Source organism: Erythranthe guttata, chromosome 14 (assembly GCF_056151865.1).
Source record: "Erythranthe guttata isolate IM_541 chromosome 14, IM_541, whole genome shotgun sequence".
Classification (NCBI taxonomy): domain Eukaryota; kingdom Viridiplantae; phylum Streptophyta; class Magnoliopsida; order Lamiales; family Phrymaceae; genus Erythranthe; species Erythranthe guttata.
Window position 1 is genome coordinate 22280698 of NC_142546.1, and position 22231 is coordinate 22302928.

Sequence of the window (22231 nt, forward strand, 5' to 3'; positions counted from 1 at the left end):
AACCGGACCGCCTCATCGCCGGGTCGCGGTTGAACCGGTCCGACCGGCCGGTCCGGTCCGGTTCTTACAACATTGGTTTTAACCAATAAAACGTCCTATTTAATTTCCTCCTTTAATTCAAAATGTGGGGGTTCCCGCCCCTCGCTCTCATTGTACCACCTACTTTTTTAACTTTTCATTTAATGCTCCAAACTGATCCCCTTTTAATGCATTTGTCCACCTTTATTACAACCAAAATAAATACAAATATTCGGCAAAAGTAACTTTAACAACTAAAGATTTCATCCATCTTGTAATATTGAATTAATATTGAATTAATAAATAACCAGCTCTATTTGTACTACTGAAACTACCCCAAACGGATGTGTGACGAATCTGATCTAAAAAAAAATTAAGGGCCATGTTGACTATTTATTCAAAAAAAGAGGGTCATGTTGACTTTAAGTAACTTTATATAGTATTGGTCAACCTTCTTAAGTCCAAAGCATCAGCATCCTATGCTTATGGGATAAAGTCAAGCCTCAAACTTTCTTGATTTCGATAACTGAAACTACTTGTGTCCCTAAGGCAAAATTTATTACGTACAGACAAACAAAAATTCTAGAAGTTTCCACCACCTGCAAATGTCTTGACCTTATCCAAACCAAAATTATGTTGCTAATTACCAATGGTTAGTTACACTAATTACCAATGTCCTTAGGAATGTCAAACTGACTCGTTGACCAAAAGTTTGCTCAAATATAAGTGGGTAACAAAACAGAAACACTTGTGCATTTAGACAAAAAAAAAAAAATCACCTCAAACCCATTGATCCATCTACCTATTTCAGTTCACAATTTACATGAAAATCATGATTAAAAAAAATCAAATTCTAAAAAAATCATTGAGAAATTAAGGAGCATGGGATTACTCTAAGAATAATATCTCTGTCCATTGATTGTTCAATTTCGTTTGGTCTCAACATGTCCCCTCGTCGTCTGAAGATAATTTGGATTGAATTATAACCCGAGCTCCTGAAGCAAGCCTGTTGGAGTAAATGAAACAAAAAAGACAGGAAAAATTTCAACCTACAAGAATATAAAACGCAATGTAAAAAAACAAGTTGAGTTGAGGGGAGTCGGAATTTTTAACTTTCTTCAATCTTGATCACATTCCCGTTGTAAGTTCTGGAAGAATTCGGTTTGCTGGAGAGAGGATCGGTCATTCTCTTGCTCCCACCGTTGGATGTGCCAGGTGTTGTTGTTCTTGAACTTTCTGCTCTGTCGGACGAGATTCTTGGTCCGTCGGAAAGAGGGGATCTCATAGATTCGCATCTTGGCTGCTGCTTAGTTAGAGAAGCCTTGAGTGATCTGGGAATGCACTTTGTTCGTGTGGAACTACTCCCCTCTACGTTTTCTTCGGTTTTATCGAATCGCTCACTACTTCTGCACAGCCAAAAGGAATTTGTCTGTCTTAATATATGAAGCAGAGATTAAAATATTCATAAGACAATGGATTCATAAGAGGACCGGATAAATTCAACCCCAGTAGCTATAATTTTTTATTTTTTTTGCTTCGATTACAAGTGAAATACAGCAAATATGCAATTTTTGTGCAGTGTACATTAACTGTTCACCAGGTCCATGATCAAGATTCAAGCACTATAATGTATAACCATTAACCAACAGATATAGGTTGTACTTATGGCTCAAATTGTGACAACAGTAAACATCTGCATCTGGATAATTAATAATCAAAATCGTGACATGGGTCTTGAGTTGCATTCTTGAAAAAAAAAAAAAATTCACATAGGCAAGTCACGGAGATTTCTCAATAACACACATTATAGGATAATGAATAGAATGTAAATTGCGGTTCAGAGAAGTGACTGACCTATCAGCATTGAATGAAGAAGACCGTTTAAGTTTGGGCACTCCTTCCTTAAGCATACTCATTTCAACCAAGCTCCCACTAAAGTACTCTTTCTGTTCCAACGTAACGCCCATGTGGCGTGGATTATCCGACATGCAATCAAGGTCCCCCAACATCACAGATGTCGAGAACAAGGGTGACTGAAATTTCGAGTGCGAAAACCTCGGCTTGTACGTCGGAATAAGGCCAAAGCTGTGATCTTTAACAGATATGGAACCACAAGAAATCAGTTGCATTATCATATTCGAAGCCTTCAATTTCGCATGTGACGGCATTCGAAACTCCTCCTCTTCGAGTATCCTGAAGCTGTTGAGCTTCCTCGCATCGGCTCTAATGAGAGACTCCAAGGTATCGGTCCTGCCACTGGAAGAAGAAGCACTGGAGGTAGATGGAGGAGGGGAAACGAGGTTTCTAGAAGTTGCCGGAATGCCTTTTATTACCCTAGGAACTTCGTTTTTGGGCTCCAATAATGCCTCATCGGTTGAAACACCTCTTGTACAGGTGTCACGATTTGCAACGGCTCTGTTGGAGTTTTCTTCGGTTTGAGTGGAGGCATCTGCAAGGCCGTCACTCTTGTAGATTTTGTACTCAGTGAGGCTCAAAGAACCATTCCAAGAGGAGTTTTTCCCGTTGATGAATTCTGGAGAAACGGACGATGAGCATGGACGCTGATCTGGTGGAGATACTTCGTCTTCTTGAGAAGTCTTTGTGGTTGTGCCGTTCAAGCTGGACGAAGAAGAAGATTCTTCGTGGCTTCTAGAAGATGGTGGCTCTGGAAGTGCTTTCTGATTCTGTAGTATAATTGTCTCTGCAGGGCTGAAGTTACCTAAAAAAAATCAAGAAGTGTCGATTTTGAAGAAAATTTCCGGTTACGTAAAGATATAAAGAGGTTCTATCAATTATGAGCCAGTTTCCATAATTGAGTGCCTCGCTAACTTCTAAGTTCTAACTACAATATCTGAACAATAAATGAACAAGTTTATATATTGAATTCAATAAAAATATAGTGGAGGTTGATAAAAACAATCAGATAAAGGGATAATTAATGACTTTACCAGAATTGGATTCTTCGAAGAGCTCTGAGCCCTTGAGGACGTACTCATTTCCGTGAGCCGGAAGGATTAAATCGTCATCGCAAAGATCGTGCCACACAAATCCATTCTTATAACTCCTGCATCGACAAATTACACTTAATATATAAGACAAAACACAACTATGAAAATAAAGGGAAAAGGATAATTCAGTGGGACCGTGTTCACCTCTTGCAAGACCACGAATACATCGAAGCCATGCCTCTGCCTCTCAAAACATTAAGCCTTTCGGTTACATCTTCAAAGCAAACATATAATTTTCAAGACGAACAATATTATTTACTGTATAATCGAGAGACTTATTACACAGGTAGAAGTGAAGTGCATTTAGTACCTCTTAAGTAAAGCCCATCGGTAGAAGAGATAGGGACTTCCATGAAATGAGGATGCTCGAGTTGTCGATTCCTGCATAGATAGTACACTACCGGAACTTTGTGATTGTGCTGCTGCTGATTGTAATTATGATTGTAGTGATATTTCGGTGATTTTTCTGTCCATACTTTAGCTCGTTCGGGGCTCACTTGCCTGTATTTCTTCATTCTCCCCTCCATTTTCCTTTTTTTTTTCTTTTCCGCAGCAAAATCCAGTCGAAACTGTATTTACTCAACAATCACAGTTATCTACAACAACTCAACACTTGTTTGAAGTATGCCTTCAAATGAAAGCCATGTAATCTCGACCATCAGAGCTCAAAATCCTGCAACATACTAAAATAGAAATCTACATTTTAGGCAACATCGTTGAATAATTTGGGCTTGGTATAACTGCAATAGATCTGGCTATGACCTAAAATGGCTTTAATTCGTTAAAAAATTAAACTCCAAACAAGGAAGCGAAAACCTCCTAAAATCGAGAAAATTGCAGAATAGTCCCTTCAAATCTCCCTTTTACAGCTCGCAATTATGGAAGAAAACAATTTCACACAACCACACGAACTGTAATTTTCAAATTGAACACGCAAAAGCACGAAAATGAGTGAAGAGAGAGAATTAAGACGAAGGCCAACCTGGGAGAGAGGGAATGAAAGCTAAAAAAACAGGGAAGATGGCATTCAATGCTGCAGCAGCATAGTACTCGCCCAACCCATCCTTGCAGTGTGTGTTGAGAGAGAGACTAATCAGAGGAAATGACAGAGTGGCGGAGATGGAGAAAGTGACTGAAGTAGGGGTGGGGGTGGCGCGTGGCGCGTGGAGATGAGAAGTTAATTTCAGTGAAAGTATGGTTTGGCCTTTTGCCTGGGGTATTAAGGGGAAGAAGGCCCCAAATTGATCTTATTGGCCTTTTCCTGATTTTGGGTTCCGTCCAAATCAAACTCCGTTTTGTTTTTTTGTTTTCCTTTTTTTAATAGAAAAAAGAAATAGTTTGTTGAGAAAATTATTTATTCGAATATGAGTGAATCGATACGAAGTCACCTGCTCCAACAGCTAGGTATTCCTTGCGGACTCCTCAATTATTTATGGATGCTATTTGGAATGCAACAAGGCAAAATGCATATCGAAATTTCGGAATAGTATATTTTGCTCAAATTATCCTTATTCGATTAATTAATTAGTTTAATGTTTTGTTCGTTATATTGGATTTTGTTTATTAAATTTCATTAAATTATGGTATTATATGTGATATATATGTCTATAATTTCTTTTATGTAACAAAATTAAGATGCTAAAATAGTTTTTAGTTAGCAAATATCAGCCAAAGTGTTCTAACTAGTCTAATTTAATGAAATAATAATATTTAATTGCGTGTGTTTTAACTTTTGTAGCGGATTTCCGCAAGTAAGAATTTTGTCAACAATGGACGTATGTCGTAGAAGCCTCTACTATCTAGTCAATACTCAATAAAACCTACTGATAGTAATTGAACGAGAACTAGGGTTTATCATTTAGTTGGTTAGAGAATAAAGATGTGTTATTTAAGTAAATATATGAAAAATGATAAATAAAATAATTAGGTGAAAAATGCTCTTGTACTAAAAATGCTTAAATAAATGTTTCAATAATTGATTTCACTTTTAATAATATGATCATATAATTCAAAATAGCAGTGGTCACAGTCACGAGTGAGCTTGAAAATGGCCCAGGCATGAGATGTTAACAGTTAACTCAATTACAAGATCCATAAAACGCGGGAATTTGCATATATGCTCCACTGTTTATAAATTATTACATTATTAAACTCATTACAAAATAATTGAGCAATAAAACCTCCAATAAATCGATAATTAATTAATACTAGCGTATATGATTGGTTAGTTGGAATATTAATTATTTCAATTCAGATAAAATGTTTAGGGTAAGTTCCATTTTCCCCCTTTTACTTTGGCTCAATATTATGTTACCTCATTCTACTCTCAATTGCATCGATTTGCCCCCTTATATTTGAAAAATTGTCTTATTATGACACTCGCCGTTAGTTTTCAGACCTTTAACTTTAACACCGTTTGATCTAAGTCTGAAAAATTAAAAAAAACCACCCCTCCCAGTTTAAATAATTACTAAAAAAGAAAATTGAGACAATTTTTCAAGTAAGTAGGGACAAAACGATGCAATTAAGAATATAAGTGAGTAAAGTGATACTAAGTTAAAGTACAATGGGAAAAAGTAAAATTTAGCCAAATATTTATATTGGTAGGAGACAAACAAGATATCAACAATTTTAAATTCTTAATTGGGCCGACTGCGGGCCTTATTTTATCCATCCCATAAGACATATGGGCCTTAATGCTTTGTATTGTTGCCCTGATTAGCTCAATTTGCTATTTGAGGCCCCCCTCCCCTTTATTTAAAAATAAAAATAAAAAATATATTTTTTTATATAAAATCCTAATTAATTATTTGAAGTTTGGATTGTTCTAATTAATCGCGGGTTATTGCAAATAAAATTAGGATTTGATGGAAGTTTAATTAATTGCGGGATAAATTACCAAACCCCCTGAACTTAGGCTAAATAACAAAAAACACTCCACCAATCCGTAATAACTAAAATCCCCATCTGATTAATTGTTGATTGAGTTTTTAATGGAAAATGTGTACAATCTACTATATCTTCTTTTAAATATGTGAGAAATAAAAAGAAAAATCTAAAATTGTGTAAAGTCTATTCGTTGGAATAAAAAAAAAAAATCCGTGAAAAGTTACTAAGTTGGGATTGGTGTAAGACCGAAAAAAATCTCAACGGATTTTTGGTAATTACGAATAGTGGGGTATTTTGCATTATTTAGCCTAAGTTCAGGGGTTTTCGTAATTTACTCTTAATTGCGGGTTATTGTTTATAGCTCTATTACATAATGTTATGCATTAATAGCAATATTACCCATTAATGTGATTAATAATTTGCTGCAATCATTTTCTTTTATTTCGTACCAAAAGTAAAGGGAAAGAAAAATATTTTCTTGAAGACAGGGTCAATTTCCGAGAAACGACGTCGTCAGGCGTAGAACCTCTGATTCATCCTTGGACCCCCAAAACCCCGGCGTAAGGATTTTCGCTCCAGAAAAAAAAGGAAATCCTGCAATTTTCCCGCCATTTCTCTGTTGATGTTTTCACTCCGGTCATGCAGCCACCGCTCGATCTTAATCTCATTCTCTATTAATCTCGCCGGAAAACTCCCCCTCTCCCCCCTTTTGCTCTCTTCGAAACCGTTACTCACATTCACCAAGTCAAACCCTAGACTAAGAACAATGTCCACCTCTCGCCCCTCCGCGTTCGATGTTCTCATGTCAAATGCTTCGAAGAAAAAGAAACCCCCCCCTCAGCCCCAATCGGCAAAAACAAAAGAATCCTCACCCAAGAAACGCAAAGCCTCTGTTGCAATTCCCCAAACCCCTCTTTTGAACCCTAAAGTTGGTAGTTCCCTAGGTCTAGCTTCCAACCCAATCGGAAATGCCGTAGAAAAGCACCAAGAAGATGTCAAGAGCTCGAATTTGGTCAAAAATGGAGATGCCCATATGGATAATTCATTGGATAATAGTGCTGATGGTGCTGTTAGTTCTATCCCGGTTGAAGAATCAAGCTTAAAAGAAAATGGGAAAAAATCTACTGATTTGAGTGAAGGCTTGGTGGTGGAGAAGAAGGCCCGCGTGTCGATCAGCCCCGACGAGAGTCTAACGGAGTTGAAGAAAAAGGCTGCGAATTTTAATGTGAAAAAGGCGGCTTTTTGGGGGCAAGGGGAGAGGGTTCCTTTCATGTTTGTGGTGAAGACTTTTGATGCGATATCGAAGGAGTCAGGTAGGATTGCCATCACGGAGATTGTGTGTAATATGCTGAGGACAGTGATCGAAACTACACCGGATGATTTGTTGCCCGTTGTGTACCTTTTGGCGAATAGGATTGCGTCTGCGCACGAGGGTTTGGAGCTCGGTATTGGGGACTCTTCGATTATCAAGGCTCTTGCCGAGGCTTGTGGGGCTAAAGAAGCCCATATTAAGAAGCAATACAAGGTGATTCGTTGAATAAGTTATTTTCGCAAACTGAAGTTTGATTAGTTTGGGGTGTGAAGAATAATGAATTTCTCGTACTTTTGAGATATTTCTTGTGGCATGGTAGAGTCAATACCATCTGGCATGAGTAATTTATGCTAAATATCTCTAGGAATGAAGACATAGGAAATATCATTGTTGAAACAAAACGATTTTTGCAAAATAAAATACATGAATCTGATTGTTTAAGAGCATTTTTCATGCTGAGCATCGTCTATGTCGTGGCATGTACTTCCTCTCGAAGATAGCATGCCATTTTGTATTACCTGTTATTTTTATTTATTTATCTGATCTAGTTATTATGGTTATATACCATTAAACTATCGCGAATCTTTCCATCTTCCGAATTATTTCCCTTTCCTTTGATTACGGATTTATTAGATTTCCTTGTTTTAATGTTTCCTCGTTGCAGGAGCTTGGAGATTTGGGCCTTGTGGCAAAAGCCAGTCGGTCATCGCAGCCTTTGATGCGTAAACCAGAAGCGTTAACTGTTATCAAAGTCTTTGATACATTTCGGATTATTGCTAAGGTACTCAATTATCATCATGACTATTTTATTAAGTTTTAATTTCTTTTCTCTTTATTTCAATTTATCTTTTGTGTGAGCTTTCTCACAGGAATCGGGCAAAGATAGTCAAGAGAAAAAAAAGAATCACATAAAGGCACTACTAGTTGCAGCAACTGATTGCGAACCTCAGTATCTGATTCGTTTGCTCCAGGTCAATTATATTTAAGTTTTGTGACTTTCCATTTGATCCATTTCACATATTATAAACTTGGTTTGTACAATATATGCAGACAAAATTACGTATTGGTTTGGCAGAACAAACTCTCTTGACAGCACTTGGGCATGCGGCTGTATATTCTGAGAAGCCTTCATCTCCTCGGTCGAAGGTTGATAATCCTCTAGAAGAAGTAAGTCATTCTATCTAAGTATCTGAGTACCTTAATTTGAGTCAAAATTTGCTTTAATTTACTGGATCGAAATTTAGCTTTCTAAAGATGTGCTACTTTTCAATGTACTTGTTTGTTGACCTGGCTGGATGTCTAGTCCGAGCTTCTTTGTCTGTTCTACCATGGTTGTGTTAATATACGAAAAGTGCAGCAAATCGTATTGATATATTGGATCTTCAGATATATCTATTCCATGTTCCTTACGTCGTATTGAAGTTGACATGTTATATATATTCTTACAACCATCGTTAGTATAGTTCTTACTTGGGCTTAATCTTTATACTTCAACTTTCGCAGGCTTCGAAAATTGTCAAACAAGTGTATTCTGTAATTCCAGTCTATGATCAAATAATTCCGGCTCTTCTTTCTGGTGGCGTTTGGAATCTCCCAAAAACATGTAGCTTTTCTCCTGGTATTCCTATCGGACCAATGTTAGCTAAACCTACCAAAGGAGTACAAGAAATTGTGGACAAGTTTAACGATACAGAGTACACCTGTGAATACAAGTACGATGGAGAACGAGCTCAGGTAAAATATCTAATTAAACAAAATGCTGAAGCTACTGAGTGATTTTATGCTATAATTGTGAACTTTCATATGTAGATACACTATATGGAGAATGGCTCGGTGGAGATTTACAGTAGAAACGCGGAGCGTAATACTGGAAAGTTTCCTGATGTTGTTGTTGCTGTCACAAGGTATCTTTAAAAACTTAAAGAGTCATAAAAAAAAGTTTGATAAACTGAAAAGCATGTGTTAGCTATCATTGTGTTAGAATTGGTATTTTTATCCTATTTGTGTGGAGTTTTATTCCTAAAATACTGATGCAATGTATTGGCAATGTAATTTAGAAGCTACTTTAGTATGTCGTAGATTGTTAATAATCTATTGGCAATGTAAGGTTGTTTAATATTCGTTTTATTTAATCTGTAAGAATGGTAACTTCTAAGAGATTTCTTCCATTTGTTGTCAATTTCCTTGAACGTTTTTGAGGTCTACGGACTGAGATATATTAATTTTGTCAGTTACTAATAGTCACTATCCAAGTGCAGATTAAAACAGCCGTCTGTAAAATCATTTGTTCTTGACTGTGAAATTGTTGCATATGATCGTGAGAAGCAGAAAATCCAACCTTTCCAGGTGAAAAATCTTTCGATAATGTATTTTTTTAACTTAAATTAGAATCATATTATGTCCATTCATTTCCCTTTCTATTTCTGTCTTGGTCAGATTCTCAGTACACGTGCTCGGAAAAATGTGGTGATGACTGATATCAAAGTCAATGTTTGCATATTTGCTTTCGATATACTTTATCTTAACGGCCAAGAACTCATGCAAGAGCAGCTTAGTGATCGTAGAGAAGTAAGATATCCTTATGCCTTGATTATCTTAGTCTCCATCATCTACGTTTCCTCGTTAATTTTACTGGATGAAGCTTCTGTGTCTGTAAACAAATTTTTTTCCCTGTTATGTAGTTGATGAACAATTATTTATGCTTGTCATAGTTTTGGTGCTTTCCGTGTGATAAAATTAGTTTTTTCAGAGTATAGTTCGGACTTTGAATGTTGTCTTTCATGAATGGATAATTAAGTTGAGTGCCAATAAATTCTGCATCTGTCTGTCTTAATTATTATTTTACTGCAAATTTGAACTGTCGTCGAGTACCTCATTTATCTTTCGCTTGGCATATGATTATATTTACTCTCCTCTCAATTCTATGTGTGCAGCATCTTTACAAGTCGTTTCAAGAAGAACAAGGTTTTTTCCAGTTTGCCACTGCTCTAACGTCAAAGGATCTTGAGGAAATACAGAAATTTCTTGAAGATGCTGTTAATTCTAGGTAATAAGACTTACTTTCAAGCTTTACCTGATCTACTAAATTTGTTGATTTTTTTTAACTTAATGACTCAGTCGAGAAAGCTGCTAAGTCATGTAAAGAATTTTCATATTCTTTATTAACTCGTTTGCTTTCTGTTTACCAGCTCTGAGGGGTTGATCATCAAAACATTGAACAAAGATGCAACTTACGAGCCTTCAAAACGGTCCAATAACTGGCTCAAATTGAAAAAGGATTATATGGAAAGGTAATCCCTTAACCTCCATAACTGGTTTATAGTAATAAATATTGCTTCAGCTCAATGCAAGGTTGTACTAATGTTTTATTATATGCAGTATTGGCGATTCACTAGATTTGGTTCCGATTGCCGCGTTTCATGGCAAGGGGAAACGAACTGGTGAGTCATTAACTAATGTTTTATTCAGATTATTGATATGTGACAGAGCAGTGTCGATGGTTTCTGTTGCTTGTAATTACCGACACTTGTTTAAGGTTGAGGCTTTCTCTTTGTGTAACTGTCCAAACTCAAGTTGCGATTTTGTTTACTGTCTGTAGGTGTTTATGGTACCTTTCTGCTTGCTTGTTATGATAGCGATAAAGAGGAATTTCAGAGCATATGTAAAATTGGTAAAGTTTACTCCTTGATATAAGTTGCGATTCCCCTGTAAAAAACTCGTTTACATATTCATATTTTTATGTATTTTAAGCAATGTGGGAACTTTTGGTTTTTATTAGGAACTGGATTTTCTGAAGTAATGCTTGAAGAACGTTCCACCAGTCTTCGCTCTAAAGTTATTCCCAAGCCAAAGGTTGGATTAAAATCTTTTTTTTTCTTTTTTTTTTTTTGGAATGTGTGTTTTCCTATGGAATTCTCGATCTTCACATTTCTTTATCATACATGCTGTGTCCAGTCATATTACAGGTACGCTGAGACAACCAGTCCAGATGTATGGTTTGAACCAACCGAGGTAGCATATCTTCATCTTTTATTTATAGATGGTTTCTAGATTTGGTTTCCGGCGTTTTTGTTTATTGTTCGTTTTCTTTTTACAGTACATTTTTTGTAACTTGTTATTTTTCTCTAGAAAAGGTCGTATGTATAATTCCATCAGTTGATGTGTATTAATATCTAACCATCCTACTCATGTTTGTCGTATTGTCTTTTAGGTCTGGGAGGTCAAAGCTGCTGATCTTACGATTAGCCCTGTTCACCGTGCTGCTATTGGTATTGTGGATCCTAACAAGGTACTACTTAATTCTCTTAAGAGTACAAACATGCTTATTCACTTTTAGTGTGGTGATAACGATTATATTTGTGTCGGAAATCTAGTCTCGAGTGAACTTGGACTGAGGCAATGGGCCCTTTGGAAGTTAATAATTTTTAATAATTTGTTGAATTCATTCCACATATAGATGCTTTTCATACTCTGAATTTATTTCCTCCCTTAACCTCCGCAAATCCAGTCCAAACAAGCGAATTTCTTTTAAATGAGGGTTTCTGTTTCGTTTAATGTGGTATGGTCGTAATACTCGATAAAGTTGGGGATAAATCAATCTCTGAGTTTAGGAGTCTCATAAATACCTAACATTTTCATCTTGTTTGTTCTATCTTTACAAAGGGAATTTCACTGCGATTTCCACGACTACTTCGTGTTCGTGAAGATAAGAATCCCGAGCAGGCCTCTACATCTGATATGGTAAACTAATCACTCTCGTCCAATCTGTTTATATATATATATATATATATATATATATATATATATATATATATATATATATATATATATATATATATATATATATATATATATATATATATATATATATATATATATATATATACTTTTTTTTTTGAAGTTGTTTGACATTATTTAATTGGAGCGATTCTTTGATAAATTCAGGTTGCGGATATGTACAAAGCGCAAAGTCACAATCAAAGAGACAATGAAGATCAAAACGAGGATGATTGATATCAACAAGAGAATACCTCTCTTTCTGCTTATCTTTGGAATCTATTCACTTGTACATATCTATTGATTGTTGCTCACTTAAGTAAGTTGCTTCTTTTCGGAATATGTTTCGATCTTGACCTAAACAAAGTTAATATTATTCTTTATTTTTTCTCATAGGGGTTTTTGGAGTTTTTCCTTGCCCTGATTATGCTTTTCATCGTTTGTCTGATCTGATAGGATAGCAATTTGGATTGATTGGCAGACACGGTGATTCTTGCAGGCAGATTCAGGTGTTAGACTGGTAAGACTATCAATTATTGCGAGACATAATCTGTAGTTAAATTTAATGTGAATTGTCTTGAAAACGAACGAAGATTTCTCTAATCAAATGTATTTACCCAAATGATTTCCGTTCATTTGGCTGTCAATTTTCCTACTGTACGGAATTTTCCTTCACAAAGAAAATATTATGCAGAATATACTTTCATGCATGCCTGTACTCGACTACATTTTGAACATTTTTTTGTCAATGGAAAAGATGAGAAAAATAGCACAACGAGATGTGCGGTGGGTGTATATATAGCTGTATATACGGTCGATGGATCACAGTTATTCATGGAAAATGCATTTGTGAGTAAGTTTGTGTTGACAAAGTTTAGAGAAATTTGGCCAAGGAGCCATGTGCCTGAATAAAATTAGATGTTGACAGTATGTTGATAGCTTCTTCTTCAAAAAATAAAAATAATAAATAATGAATAAATAAAGAAAAAGGAAAAGGAAAAGAAAGAAAATATGTTGATAGAAACTGGAAAAAAGATAATTTGGTAGGTGGTGGGGGCATGTTGATTTTGCCGTGTGGACCAGCATAAATATTTTTTTCTTTGTCTTGGTCCCCTTAATTCTAACAAAAGTCTTTTTACTCCTAAATTCTAACCAATCTTTGCTATGTAAGATCTCTCTCTCTTGAAAGCTTCACTCGTGCATTTTGTAATTTAGATTTTACGACGTAAGCCGATGGTTTATTCCATGTGTGAAATGCACGGGGTAGATCTTTACGAACAACCTGTTTCGAAACAGTACGCCAACCTCTACAAAGTGATAAAGAAATCAGAGCATAATTGTATTTGATTTATGATTGATTTGAGTTTTATTACACCGAGTGTAAGCATAAACTTTTAGTGTTATTTGAAACTCAATCTTTTTGCTTAGGTTGAAAGATCATAATAGCAATAATTAAAGAATGAAATAGGGTAATAAAAAAATAGTGGGGCAGATAGTAGATAAGAAAGTAAAACTAGTGTAACAAAAAAACAAATGATTAAAGAGGCATCATTACAACTTAAAAATAATAATTAGACAAACGGGTCTCAATTAAGAGATCCCAATTCTGATTTGTGGGTACCCAGTCGACCCGGCCCGGCCCGGCCCGTTCACACCTTCTGCTGCTTCTTGCCCCCCCCCCCCCCCCCCCCCCCCCACACACACACACACAGTTATCACAGATCACAAAGTTGCCTATACTACCATTGAAGATTTCATGTTTCATGTATATATATATATATATATATATATATATATATATATATATATATATATATATATATATATATATATAAAATAAAAGAAGGAAAATGTATCCCTTTAAAAATGGTGATTGATCACCTGGTAGAGAGAGAAAGTAAAAAAGGAAGGAAGCCATTAATAAAGTAAGAAACTGCCTGAATTTGGTCAAAAGATTGGATCTTTACTCTTCCAATAATAAAATCAAAAGCACTGTACAAAAATCTGCAGTTCCCGCCTTTTGTTAATTAATTGCAGAAGCTGAATAATTACGATGAACGCATTGCCAAAAAGCATGATGTTCATCGGAGAAGAATCTTTCGGTGTTTGGACTGATCGATGGAGGAATCGGATCTTTCGAAAAGATCCCTTTTCCTGTTATTTATTCTACCGCAATTGTTTGGGTCTTGGTTGATGGGGTGGTGGGTGTGCAGAAGAGGTGGCGGCGGTGGTGGTGCAATGAGCAGCGGCGGCGGCGGAATCTGATATGGGTCGAGCGGCGGTGGAGGGTGGCGCCACTGCGGCAACGGGCCGGCGAGGAGGAGTGTCTGCAGAAGCGGCCCTGCTTTCATGACCGCTTGCAGAAACTTACCCTTCTCCGGCAGCGGCCTGTCCATCACTACAGGCAACTCCGGCGGCGGCGGCGGAAGGTGGTGGTGGTGGGGTGGTGACGAAACAATGCTTTCTTCACAATCTGAGGAAGATAAGTCAATCCCTCTTCTGGGATCGTCGTCTTCAATGGTTGAAACCCCAGAATTGGGAGTTCTCTGCTGCTGCTGAAGCTGCTTTTGGAGAAGTAGCTTTTCGAAAAGCACTTTTTGGCACTTTTCTTGAGCTTCATTCCTCTCTTGAATAGCTAAGCTGAGAAGCTGCTGGAGCTGAGTAATTTGCTCGTCTCTCAATTTGAGTTCATCTTGTGCCTTCACTCTCGTTTCTTCGAGCTCCATTGTTAGCAGAAGCGTCTGCCTCAGTTCTTCATCCATACTCTGTTTTTAAACAATTAATTAATTAATTAAACACAGATTACTCATTAATCAATCAAGAAAACCAAAACCCAGATAAAAAAAAAATGTTACCTTATCTTGGTGGGAATAAGTCCAATTAAGAAGAAGGCTTGTCTGATTATCCATGCTAGCTCGCTCCCCTTTCTTATTACAAGATTGAAAAAGGTGACTCAGAGGGAATGAGTCAGTGGTTTCTCTGCTCCTTATATGGACCAAACTTTTGCTACTGTTTTTCTTTACTCCCAAAACAATGTGCCCCTTTAATTAATTAATTTGATTTATTTTAAAAAAAAATTAGGGGTGGGGTTGGACTAAATGAGAAAAAGACAAGAGGGTCACTGCTAAACACAAGACTTATTGTGTGATAGATACATACATATATCAAATTCTAAATCTGACTCAAATACTGAAAAGAGTTTTCTGAGTCTGAGTGAGTCCGAGTTTTGGTGATCTTTTACATATCAGCGAAAAATGCGGGAGTAAAGACAAACTCTGATTCGCTCATGGCATTTGTAATATCCCATTTTCCAATTTTATGCATTCCTATTTTTTTATGCGATTGCTTGAAAATACACTCGACTGGTTATTAGTCGCTGATCTGCACATAATTAAACACACCAATGCCGGATGTAGCATTTCAATGACCGACCGTCGAATGTTGATTAACAATTATTTGATTTCGGGCCTATACTTTAGTTATGCTCGTGTCACAATGCCATATTATTGAAGTGATGAATGCATAATTGTATTAAATTTATTAACTAATCAAAGGTTAGAATCTATTTCTTGAAGCTTTTGTAGTTGTTTTGTCATGATTATTATATTAAACTAGATGGACAAAATACAAATTACAACAAATGCTTATCCAACAGAAAAATGCTTATCTACCTTTATAGATTATAGATTATAGATGAATAACTTTCTGCGCAGTAGTTTGTAAAAATTACATCCATCTCCCTGGGTTAAGACACTTTGGCAAAGTAACACCTAATTATTTCAGAATTTTGCAAAGAAGCCCCTAAGAGTTTTATACTTGGAGTGAATTACTAGTTACTAATGTTAAAATAGGAAAAAAATGAATTTAATCCAGTAAAAATCTAAAGTAACAAATAATATGAAATAAAAATATTTTACAAAAATGACAGTTAATTACTTAATTTAGAACAAATGGAGTCATTTCCTATTTAATTTGAAGTAAACTAAGCTTGACTAGTTACCGAGTTAAAAAATACAAAAATAAAAGACTTAACTTGACCATTTTTACCTTGAGATTAGTGTGCACTAATCATGAGATTGGTTATCTCTAATCACTCTTTGGAGGAATGTCGTAGACAACTAATCCCAATTATATCATATAGTTAAATGGAGCCGTAATGGGGATTAGGGCTCCCACAGAACCTAACCAAACATTAGTTAGGATTATCAACTCTAGTGTAGAACTTCAAGAAACTTTTTGATTATTTATTTAATTACAATTAAATCGAGCACAATAATATATAATCAGAAATGGGCTCGAGAAATTCCCACCTAATTTTACTATAAAGTAAGTGAGACAGTCGTAAAGTCCAATGTGTGTGTATGGATTGACTTTTGCTTTAAGGCAGTATCACAATATCACAACATGAATTTAAATAGAACTAATTGTCAACGAAAATGGCATTTTTTAGACTTGAGAAAAAGAAAAATGCATGAATTTAAATAATTTCTGAGATATTAATGACTGGTCTATGAGATGTTACACCGGACTGTTTTGAACCTTAAATCTATATAAATAACTAGTCACTAACATATATATACATGGGTGCGTGTGTTATTATGTGTACATCAATGGTTCAGAATCACCCAATATATTTCATCAGGTGTAGCATCTACAAAATTTTCCCATTATGGGCCGTAAGCCCAATTGCAAATGAACCCAAAATGAAATTGTAAAATCATTAAAAGCCCGAAAAAACATTTGTAGAGTACAAAGGTCCCATTATAGCCCAAGTTGGTCATCCGATCCAAAATGAAATATTTTTTTGCAAATGCATAAAATTGCTTATTTCAATTAAATGAAAACCCTCTTTAATAAAAGGGATTATTAGCAAGACCCCCCTCATCTAGTAAATGTAGTTAAGAAAACCCCCTCCCAAAAATAATTTGAGAAAACCCCCTTGGTTAGTATTCCACCAAATATTATTTTTATAATTCCAAATCTACCCTTAATTGTCAATATACTATTTTGAAACCCTAATTTCTCTTTCTCAAATTCACCTAGCGTCGTCGCCGGGGCAGAAAATCGTCAGCCCGCTCTCCACGTTGGTCTCGAACGTCTGTTCGCCCGGATTAGCCAGTAGCGTCTCGGCGAACACTTTGCAGCCGTGAGCCGACATCAGAGCCGTGGTGTTCGTCTGGCTCAGCCCCGGAGCCGGCGCCTCGGCTTCGGGAGAAGGCAGGATGGACGAGATCTGAATTACGGAGATGTTGTAAGGAATGGCTTCGACGGTTTTGACGAAAGTGGCTGAAACGCCGCCGCCGCTGTCCTGCGGGGAGAAACCGACCTTGCCGCCCTTCAGATCTGTGATGTTAACGAAGCCTGCGGATCCGGTGGCTTCGCCGGTGGCCTGGTACATGGTGGCGGCGAGGGCGGTGCCGGTTCAAATTTCTCTGTTCATGAGTGATGGTAATGATGGTTGTGGCAGCGGTTTTGAGTGGAGGATTGCTATGAGTTTGTTGGTGGCGGCGTTTTTGGGTGGAGGAATGCGATGGGTCTGCTGGCGGCGGCGGTTTTGGGTGGAAGATTCCGATGGGTTTGCTGAATTCGCGCAGAAAAAGAAATTCGCGCAGGCAGGGCCTTAATCGACTACGTGTGTTTAATCGACTATGTTCAATAGTCGATTAAGGCTTAATCGACTATGTTCAGTAGTCGATTAAGGTTAACCAACTCCAGTTGTTAAATTTTTTTTTTTTTTTTTTTTTTTTGTTTATTGATTCCAATGTATAAATCAATTGCAATGTTTGTATATTTTTTTTAAATATAGTTGATTTTGCATTTTTTTTTAATTATGATTTGTTATTTTTAATAGCTAAAATTTTAATCGACTATGCATTAATAAACCTGATAGAGAAAAAAATTAAAAAAACCAAAAAAAATTTAAAAACAAAATTAGAAACAAAAAAAAATTAAAAAATTAAAGATTTTCCTTAATCGACTATGAAGCATAGTCGAATTAAAACTAATCGACTATGCTTCGTAGTCGATTAAAAAAACGGAAAAGAAAAAAAAAGAAAAAATCCTAGAGCGCTGACCTAGTGATGAGGTGGCGGGCGGGGGTAAAGCTGGAAAATATAATAGCTGAAAATGGGTGTGGACTTTTATATTTTGGGCCTCCCTCCCTCAATTAAAAAAAGTAGTGAGGGGGTTTTCTCAAAGAGCCCCTTAATAAAATAGAAAAAAACATGAAAATTTTACCATAGTGGCAAAAAAAAGTTAAAAAATTAATTCTAATTATGTTACTATATATTCTAAGAAAGAACACTTTAATAATGAAAAGCTAATAGGGCTCTAATTAGAACCAAAAACCACAAAAGACGAACTTTCGACATAAGTAAGGTCGTCTCGCAAACTCAAAATTTCATCCAAAATATTAAATCTGCACAATTTTTCTTCTATATTTCTACATCTCCCATAGCGCGCATGCAGCCAATTAATGACCCAAACGAGTATTATTATATGTTACGCATTGATCTATATTATATCTACCTCTCGTTTCACCGAACACGAGTTCTCGAGGAAGACATCGGTAAGAACCTTCTTAGTCCGCAAAGTAGCATTCAACAGCTTCAAAGCCTATGAAGCAGAAAATAAAAATTAGTAAGTAGAAGATCATTCTTGAAAAAAATATAAAAAATAAATAAAATACCTCATCCATGCCAATATCAACAATCTTTTCCTCCAATTGATCACTAAATTGGTTAATATGATGTTTACGGAGCAACGCAATGCTAGACATCGTAGACAAGGGCGTAACGGTCAAATCATCCATCACCATGTAAGTAACCATATCCTTGAAAATTAATCCTGCATTGCGCATCTCTTTATACTTGCAACACAAGAAAAGTTTCTTCTTGCAGCTCGGACAAGTTGCGTTCCGGTCTTTTGAAGCAAAACTCGAACCTACGGAGCACTTGGAGATTTTGTTACCGACGCCAAGCAGAGGAACGTTAACGGGGGGCACTGGTTTCAGAGTAGAATCTTTGGTCCCGGTATATTGCATGTAGGAATCGTTAAGATTCTCCATGCTTTCGTACAGGTTCGTTAGCGAGCCGAAGGTGTCTCGTTTTCGCAGAAGACTTACGATTGTGGCTAACGGCAGAGAGAGAATCTGAAACAGGAAGTCTGCGAATTCTTTGCCGGCTTCTGCGTACAGCACTCTCTTGCCTTTGGTGTCAATCAACAGTTTCAATCTGGTCGTCGCTTTGGATTCTTCTTCTGCTGCTGCTGCTGCGGCCATGGTAATTAGGTTTAGGGTTTTCTGTTATGAGTTATTAATGCACGTACGTAGCTATCTATTTGAGAGATTATCTTTATATATATAAAAGTTAGGCTATCTAAGAAACCCTATGAAAGTGAGGTTATCTAAGAAACCCTAATGGCATGTTTGTAATTTTTTAAATATATATACCATATAAAGTTTGGACAAAATAAACTAAATAGATAAATTACAATTAGTACCTTGTGAAATACGGAATTATATTGCTGAAAGATCCTCTGAAATATTAAACAGCAAAGAAGTTCACTGCACACGAACTGACTTAATGACTATCCATGGACCAACAAGAAAATGACATAAATACCCTCAGGTTTCTTTTAGAAATTAGAAAAGCATATTTTAATTATTTTATTTTGCTTAAACTTAGTTGATTATTATATCCCAATTATTATCCAAATATTTTGCAATCCTTTTCTCCTTTTTTAATATATTTTAAAATACATATGTTTTACAAACTAGAAAATATTCTACATAATTTAGATGATTCCATTAAATTTGACACCGTAAGTGTGAACGTGTAAGAAAATTTATAGTTGATGGGTGGTTGTAATTACCCAAACATGAATGATTTTTTCGTAATTTTACCTTATCTCATATGGTCGACCGTAATTTAACCTTTAAATAATCTTAATTACCTACTATTGAGCACATGAAAGCGTGAAACACTGAGAAAAAAAAAAGTCTATTAGCCGTAGAATCCAGATTCTTGATTCCAATAAAAGAATTAATTCCAAAAAAATCAAAATGTTATAATTCTAACTCTAACATACTTATTTAAACTAGTGAAAGAAGCCCAAAGTTCCGCTTAACAGCCGGATAACGCTCCGGCTACGTATACTTCGCATCGATTACGTTTGTTCGAATTAGTAGTTGTGCAATTGAGGAAGACATCAGTAAGAACATTATTAGTATGCAAAGAAGCACTCAACAGCTTCACAGCCTGTGTAAAAAGAAAAAAAGGAAAAAAAAGAAATACACACATACATAGTATATATAAGTCAGTAGTTCAAAGATTCTTAATTGAAAGAACTAGCAATATAATATATACAATATACATACCTCATCCATGCCAAAATTGACGCGTTTTTCCTGTACGGAACTGAAATCCTTAACGTCGAGCTTATTAAGAAAAGAGATGCTCGAGATAGTGGACAAAGGCGTGACGACCAAATCATCCATCACCATGTAAGTCACCATATCCTTGACGAATCCGATTCCTTGGTCGTCGTCATAGAACGGAGGAGCCACGTAAATCATACTTGACGTCATTTTACTATAGCGGCACCCTGGGCAATATATGTCTGGGGAATCAGAAACATACACGGGGGGACACGTGGAGCACTTGTAGAATAATTTTGATGCAAGGGTGGCGGCCCGAGGAGGGCCCGGAGTTGGACCGGCGACTAGAGAAAGAGGGTCGTCCGGTTTCAAAAGGGCATCCTTCGTCTCGTTCGATTGCATGTAAGAGTTGTTGAGATTTTCAATGCTTTCGTACAGGTTTGTTAATGAGCCTATCCTTGCTTGTTTTTTCTGAAGGAGACTAAGAACTACTGCACCGACCGGTAGGGTTTGTATCTTGAAGAGGAAATCGACGAAATCTTTGCCTGCTTCCGCGAATAGGACTCTTTTGCTTTCTGTGTCTATCAACAGTTTCAACCTCATCACTACTTCGGTTTCTGCCTCGCCGACCATGGTTAGTTTTTCTTTAACTTGAGTACCGAGATTTAGGGATGATTATGACAATGTCTTTGAAGAGGAGGCCAGTTTTAAGGAATTAATAAGTACGTCTGTGTGTGGACAACTAAGGTAAAGAGTTACTGGTTGAGATGGAGTCTTACAAAGAAACAACTAGGGTTTTCTAGGGTTACAAGAAAAAAAGACAAAAAACTTGGTAACATAAATAAATTAATTTGTTTATACTATACTAGGATTTAAAGATTTCTTTTTACCCTAAATATTTCCTTCTTTATTTGGACATAATTAACCTATCGTCTTTTTCCATATATAATATAATAGGGTAAATTAGAACCATCCTGCTAAGGTAAAGTCAAATTACGAGAAAAAATCTTCCTGTTTGAGTAACTACAAACCCCACCCCCCTCCCCAATAGAGAACATTTCATTCCATCTAGTAAAGAGAAAAGTCCAACGACTATTAACAGAAAAAAAAGATGAAAAACAACACACTTTGCATCTGTGAGTATAATTGATCCTTAATCTCTTCAATTCGCTAATAAAATTACCATTTTAGACAAGTCGCGTTCGGGTCTTTAGAAGCAAAACTCGAACACACGGAGCACTTGTAGATAATGCTACCGACGCACAGCATAGGAAACGTTAACAACGGGCGCTAGTATCAGAATGGAATCTTTGGTCCCGTTATATTGCATGTAAGAATCGTTAAGATTCTCCATGCCTTCGTACAGGTTCGATAGCGAGCCGAAGGTGTCTTGTTTACGCAGAAGACTGACGACTGTGGCTAACGGCAGAAAGAGTATCTGAAACAGGAAGTTTGCCGTTGGTGTCAATCAACAGTTCCAATCTGGTCGTGACTTTGGATGCTATCTATTTATTTCAGAGATTATTATCCATTCACCAACCAGAAGTTGACATAAATACCCTCAGGGTTCTTTTAGCAATTAGAAAAGCATATTTTTAATTATTTTATTTTGGTTAAAGTATGTGCAGTTCCATAACATATTTGTTTTTAATTTTATAAATATTGTGTATTTCTTTATTTTGCATTTTTTTTCAAAATTATATCAGTTTTTATCCAACTAATATTTTACAATTTAAATTTCATGGAATGTTTCTCTCGCTTAGTGCAAAAATGCAGTTTCTGTTGCAACGCAATCTGATATTACAAACCAAGAGACATATCTTATGATCATCTTGTTTCAAATTTCAAAAT

General features: G+C 36.2%; 4 protein-coding genes across 11 annotated transcripts in view; 1 reads left to right on the forward strand and 3 right to left on the reverse strand.

Moving 5' to 3' along the window:
• Positions 1-718: 718 nt before the first annotated feature.
• On the reverse strand, positions 719-4419 carry LOC105959102 (UPSTREAM OF FLC protein (DUF966)). Of its 3 annotated transcripts, none has more exons than XM_088813192.1 (7): positions 4009-4419; positions 3337-3709; positions 3171-3240; positions 2967-3082; positions 1873-2737; positions 1132-1424; positions 719-1024 (listed from the first exon to the last, which is right to left on the reverse strand). In XM_088813192.1, the coding sequence occupies exons 2-7, from the start codon at positions 3551-3553 to the stop codon at positions 999-1001; spliced, it is 1587 nt and encodes a 528-aa protein (XP_088669318.1). In that variant the 5' UTR covers positions 3554-3709; positions 4009-4419; the 3' UTR covers positions 719-998. The 3 variants fall into 3 exon arrangements, with proteins under 3 accessions (XP_088669318.1, XP_088669320.1, XP_088669319.1); XM_088813194.1 differs by having other exon boundaries at positions 3337-3699; positions 4009-4264; XM_088813193.1 differs by having other exon boundaries at positions 3843-4038.
• A 1876-nt stretch (positions 4420-6295) lies between these two features.
• Positions 6296-22231, forward strand: part of LOC105959103 (DNA ligase 1) — a 41384-nt gene continuing 25448 nt past the window's right edge. The window contains exons 1-18 of one of the 6 annotated variants that reach the window (XR_016029929.1): positions 6320-7440; positions 7892-8008; positions 8097-8198; positions 8278-8394; positions 8731-8961; positions 9037-9131; positions 9486-9573; positions 9664-9795; positions 10161-10273; positions 10416-10517; positions 10606-10667; positions 10826-10897; positions 11006-11079; positions 11182-11238; positions 11438-11515; positions 11890-11967; positions 12172-12322; positions 12460-12650. Coding sequence is in view for 2 of the 6 variants with exons in the window: in XM_088814566.1 (XP_088670692.1) it covers positions 6538-7440; positions 7892-8008; positions 8097-8198; positions 8278-8394; positions 8731-8961; positions 9037-9131; positions 9486-9573; positions 9664-9795; positions 10161-10273; positions 10416-10517; positions 10606-10667; positions 10826-10897; positions 11006-11079; positions 11182-11238; positions 11438-11515; positions 11890-11967; positions 12172-12240 (2490 nt within the window). In the remaining 4 variants the exon portion in view is untranslated. Of the gene's footprint in view, positions 7441-7891; positions 8009-8096; positions 8199-8277; positions 8395-8730; positions 8962-9036; positions 9132-9485; positions 9574-9663; positions 9796-10160; positions 10274-10415; positions 10518-10605; positions 10668-10825; positions 10898-11005; positions 11080-11181; positions 11239-11437; positions 11516-11889; positions 11968-12171; positions 12397-12459; positions 12651-22231 lie in introns of those variants that run through there. The other 5 variants (XR_016029930.1, XM_088814566.1, XR_016029931.1 and 2 more) reach the window with 5 other exon arrangements.
• LOC105958869 (uncharacterized) lies at positions 13925-15043 on the reverse strand. The gene is made up of 2 exons (XM_012982874.2): positions 14859-15043; positions 13925-14768 (listed from the first exon to the last, which is right to left on the reverse strand). The coding sequence occupies exons 1-2, from the start codon at positions 14910-14912 to the stop codon at positions 14085-14087; spliced, it is 738 nt and encodes a 245-aa protein (XP_012838328.2). The 5' UTR covers positions 14913-15043; the 3' UTR covers positions 13925-14084.
• Positions 20127-20590, reverse strand: LOC105958707 (uncharacterized). Its single transcript, XM_012982714.2, has 2 exons — positions 20381-20590; positions 20127-20261 (listed from the first exon to the last, which is right to left on the reverse strand). The coding sequence occupies exons 1-2, from the start codon at positions 20588-20590 to the stop codon at positions 20127-20129; spliced, it is 345 nt and encodes a 114-aa protein (XP_012838168.2).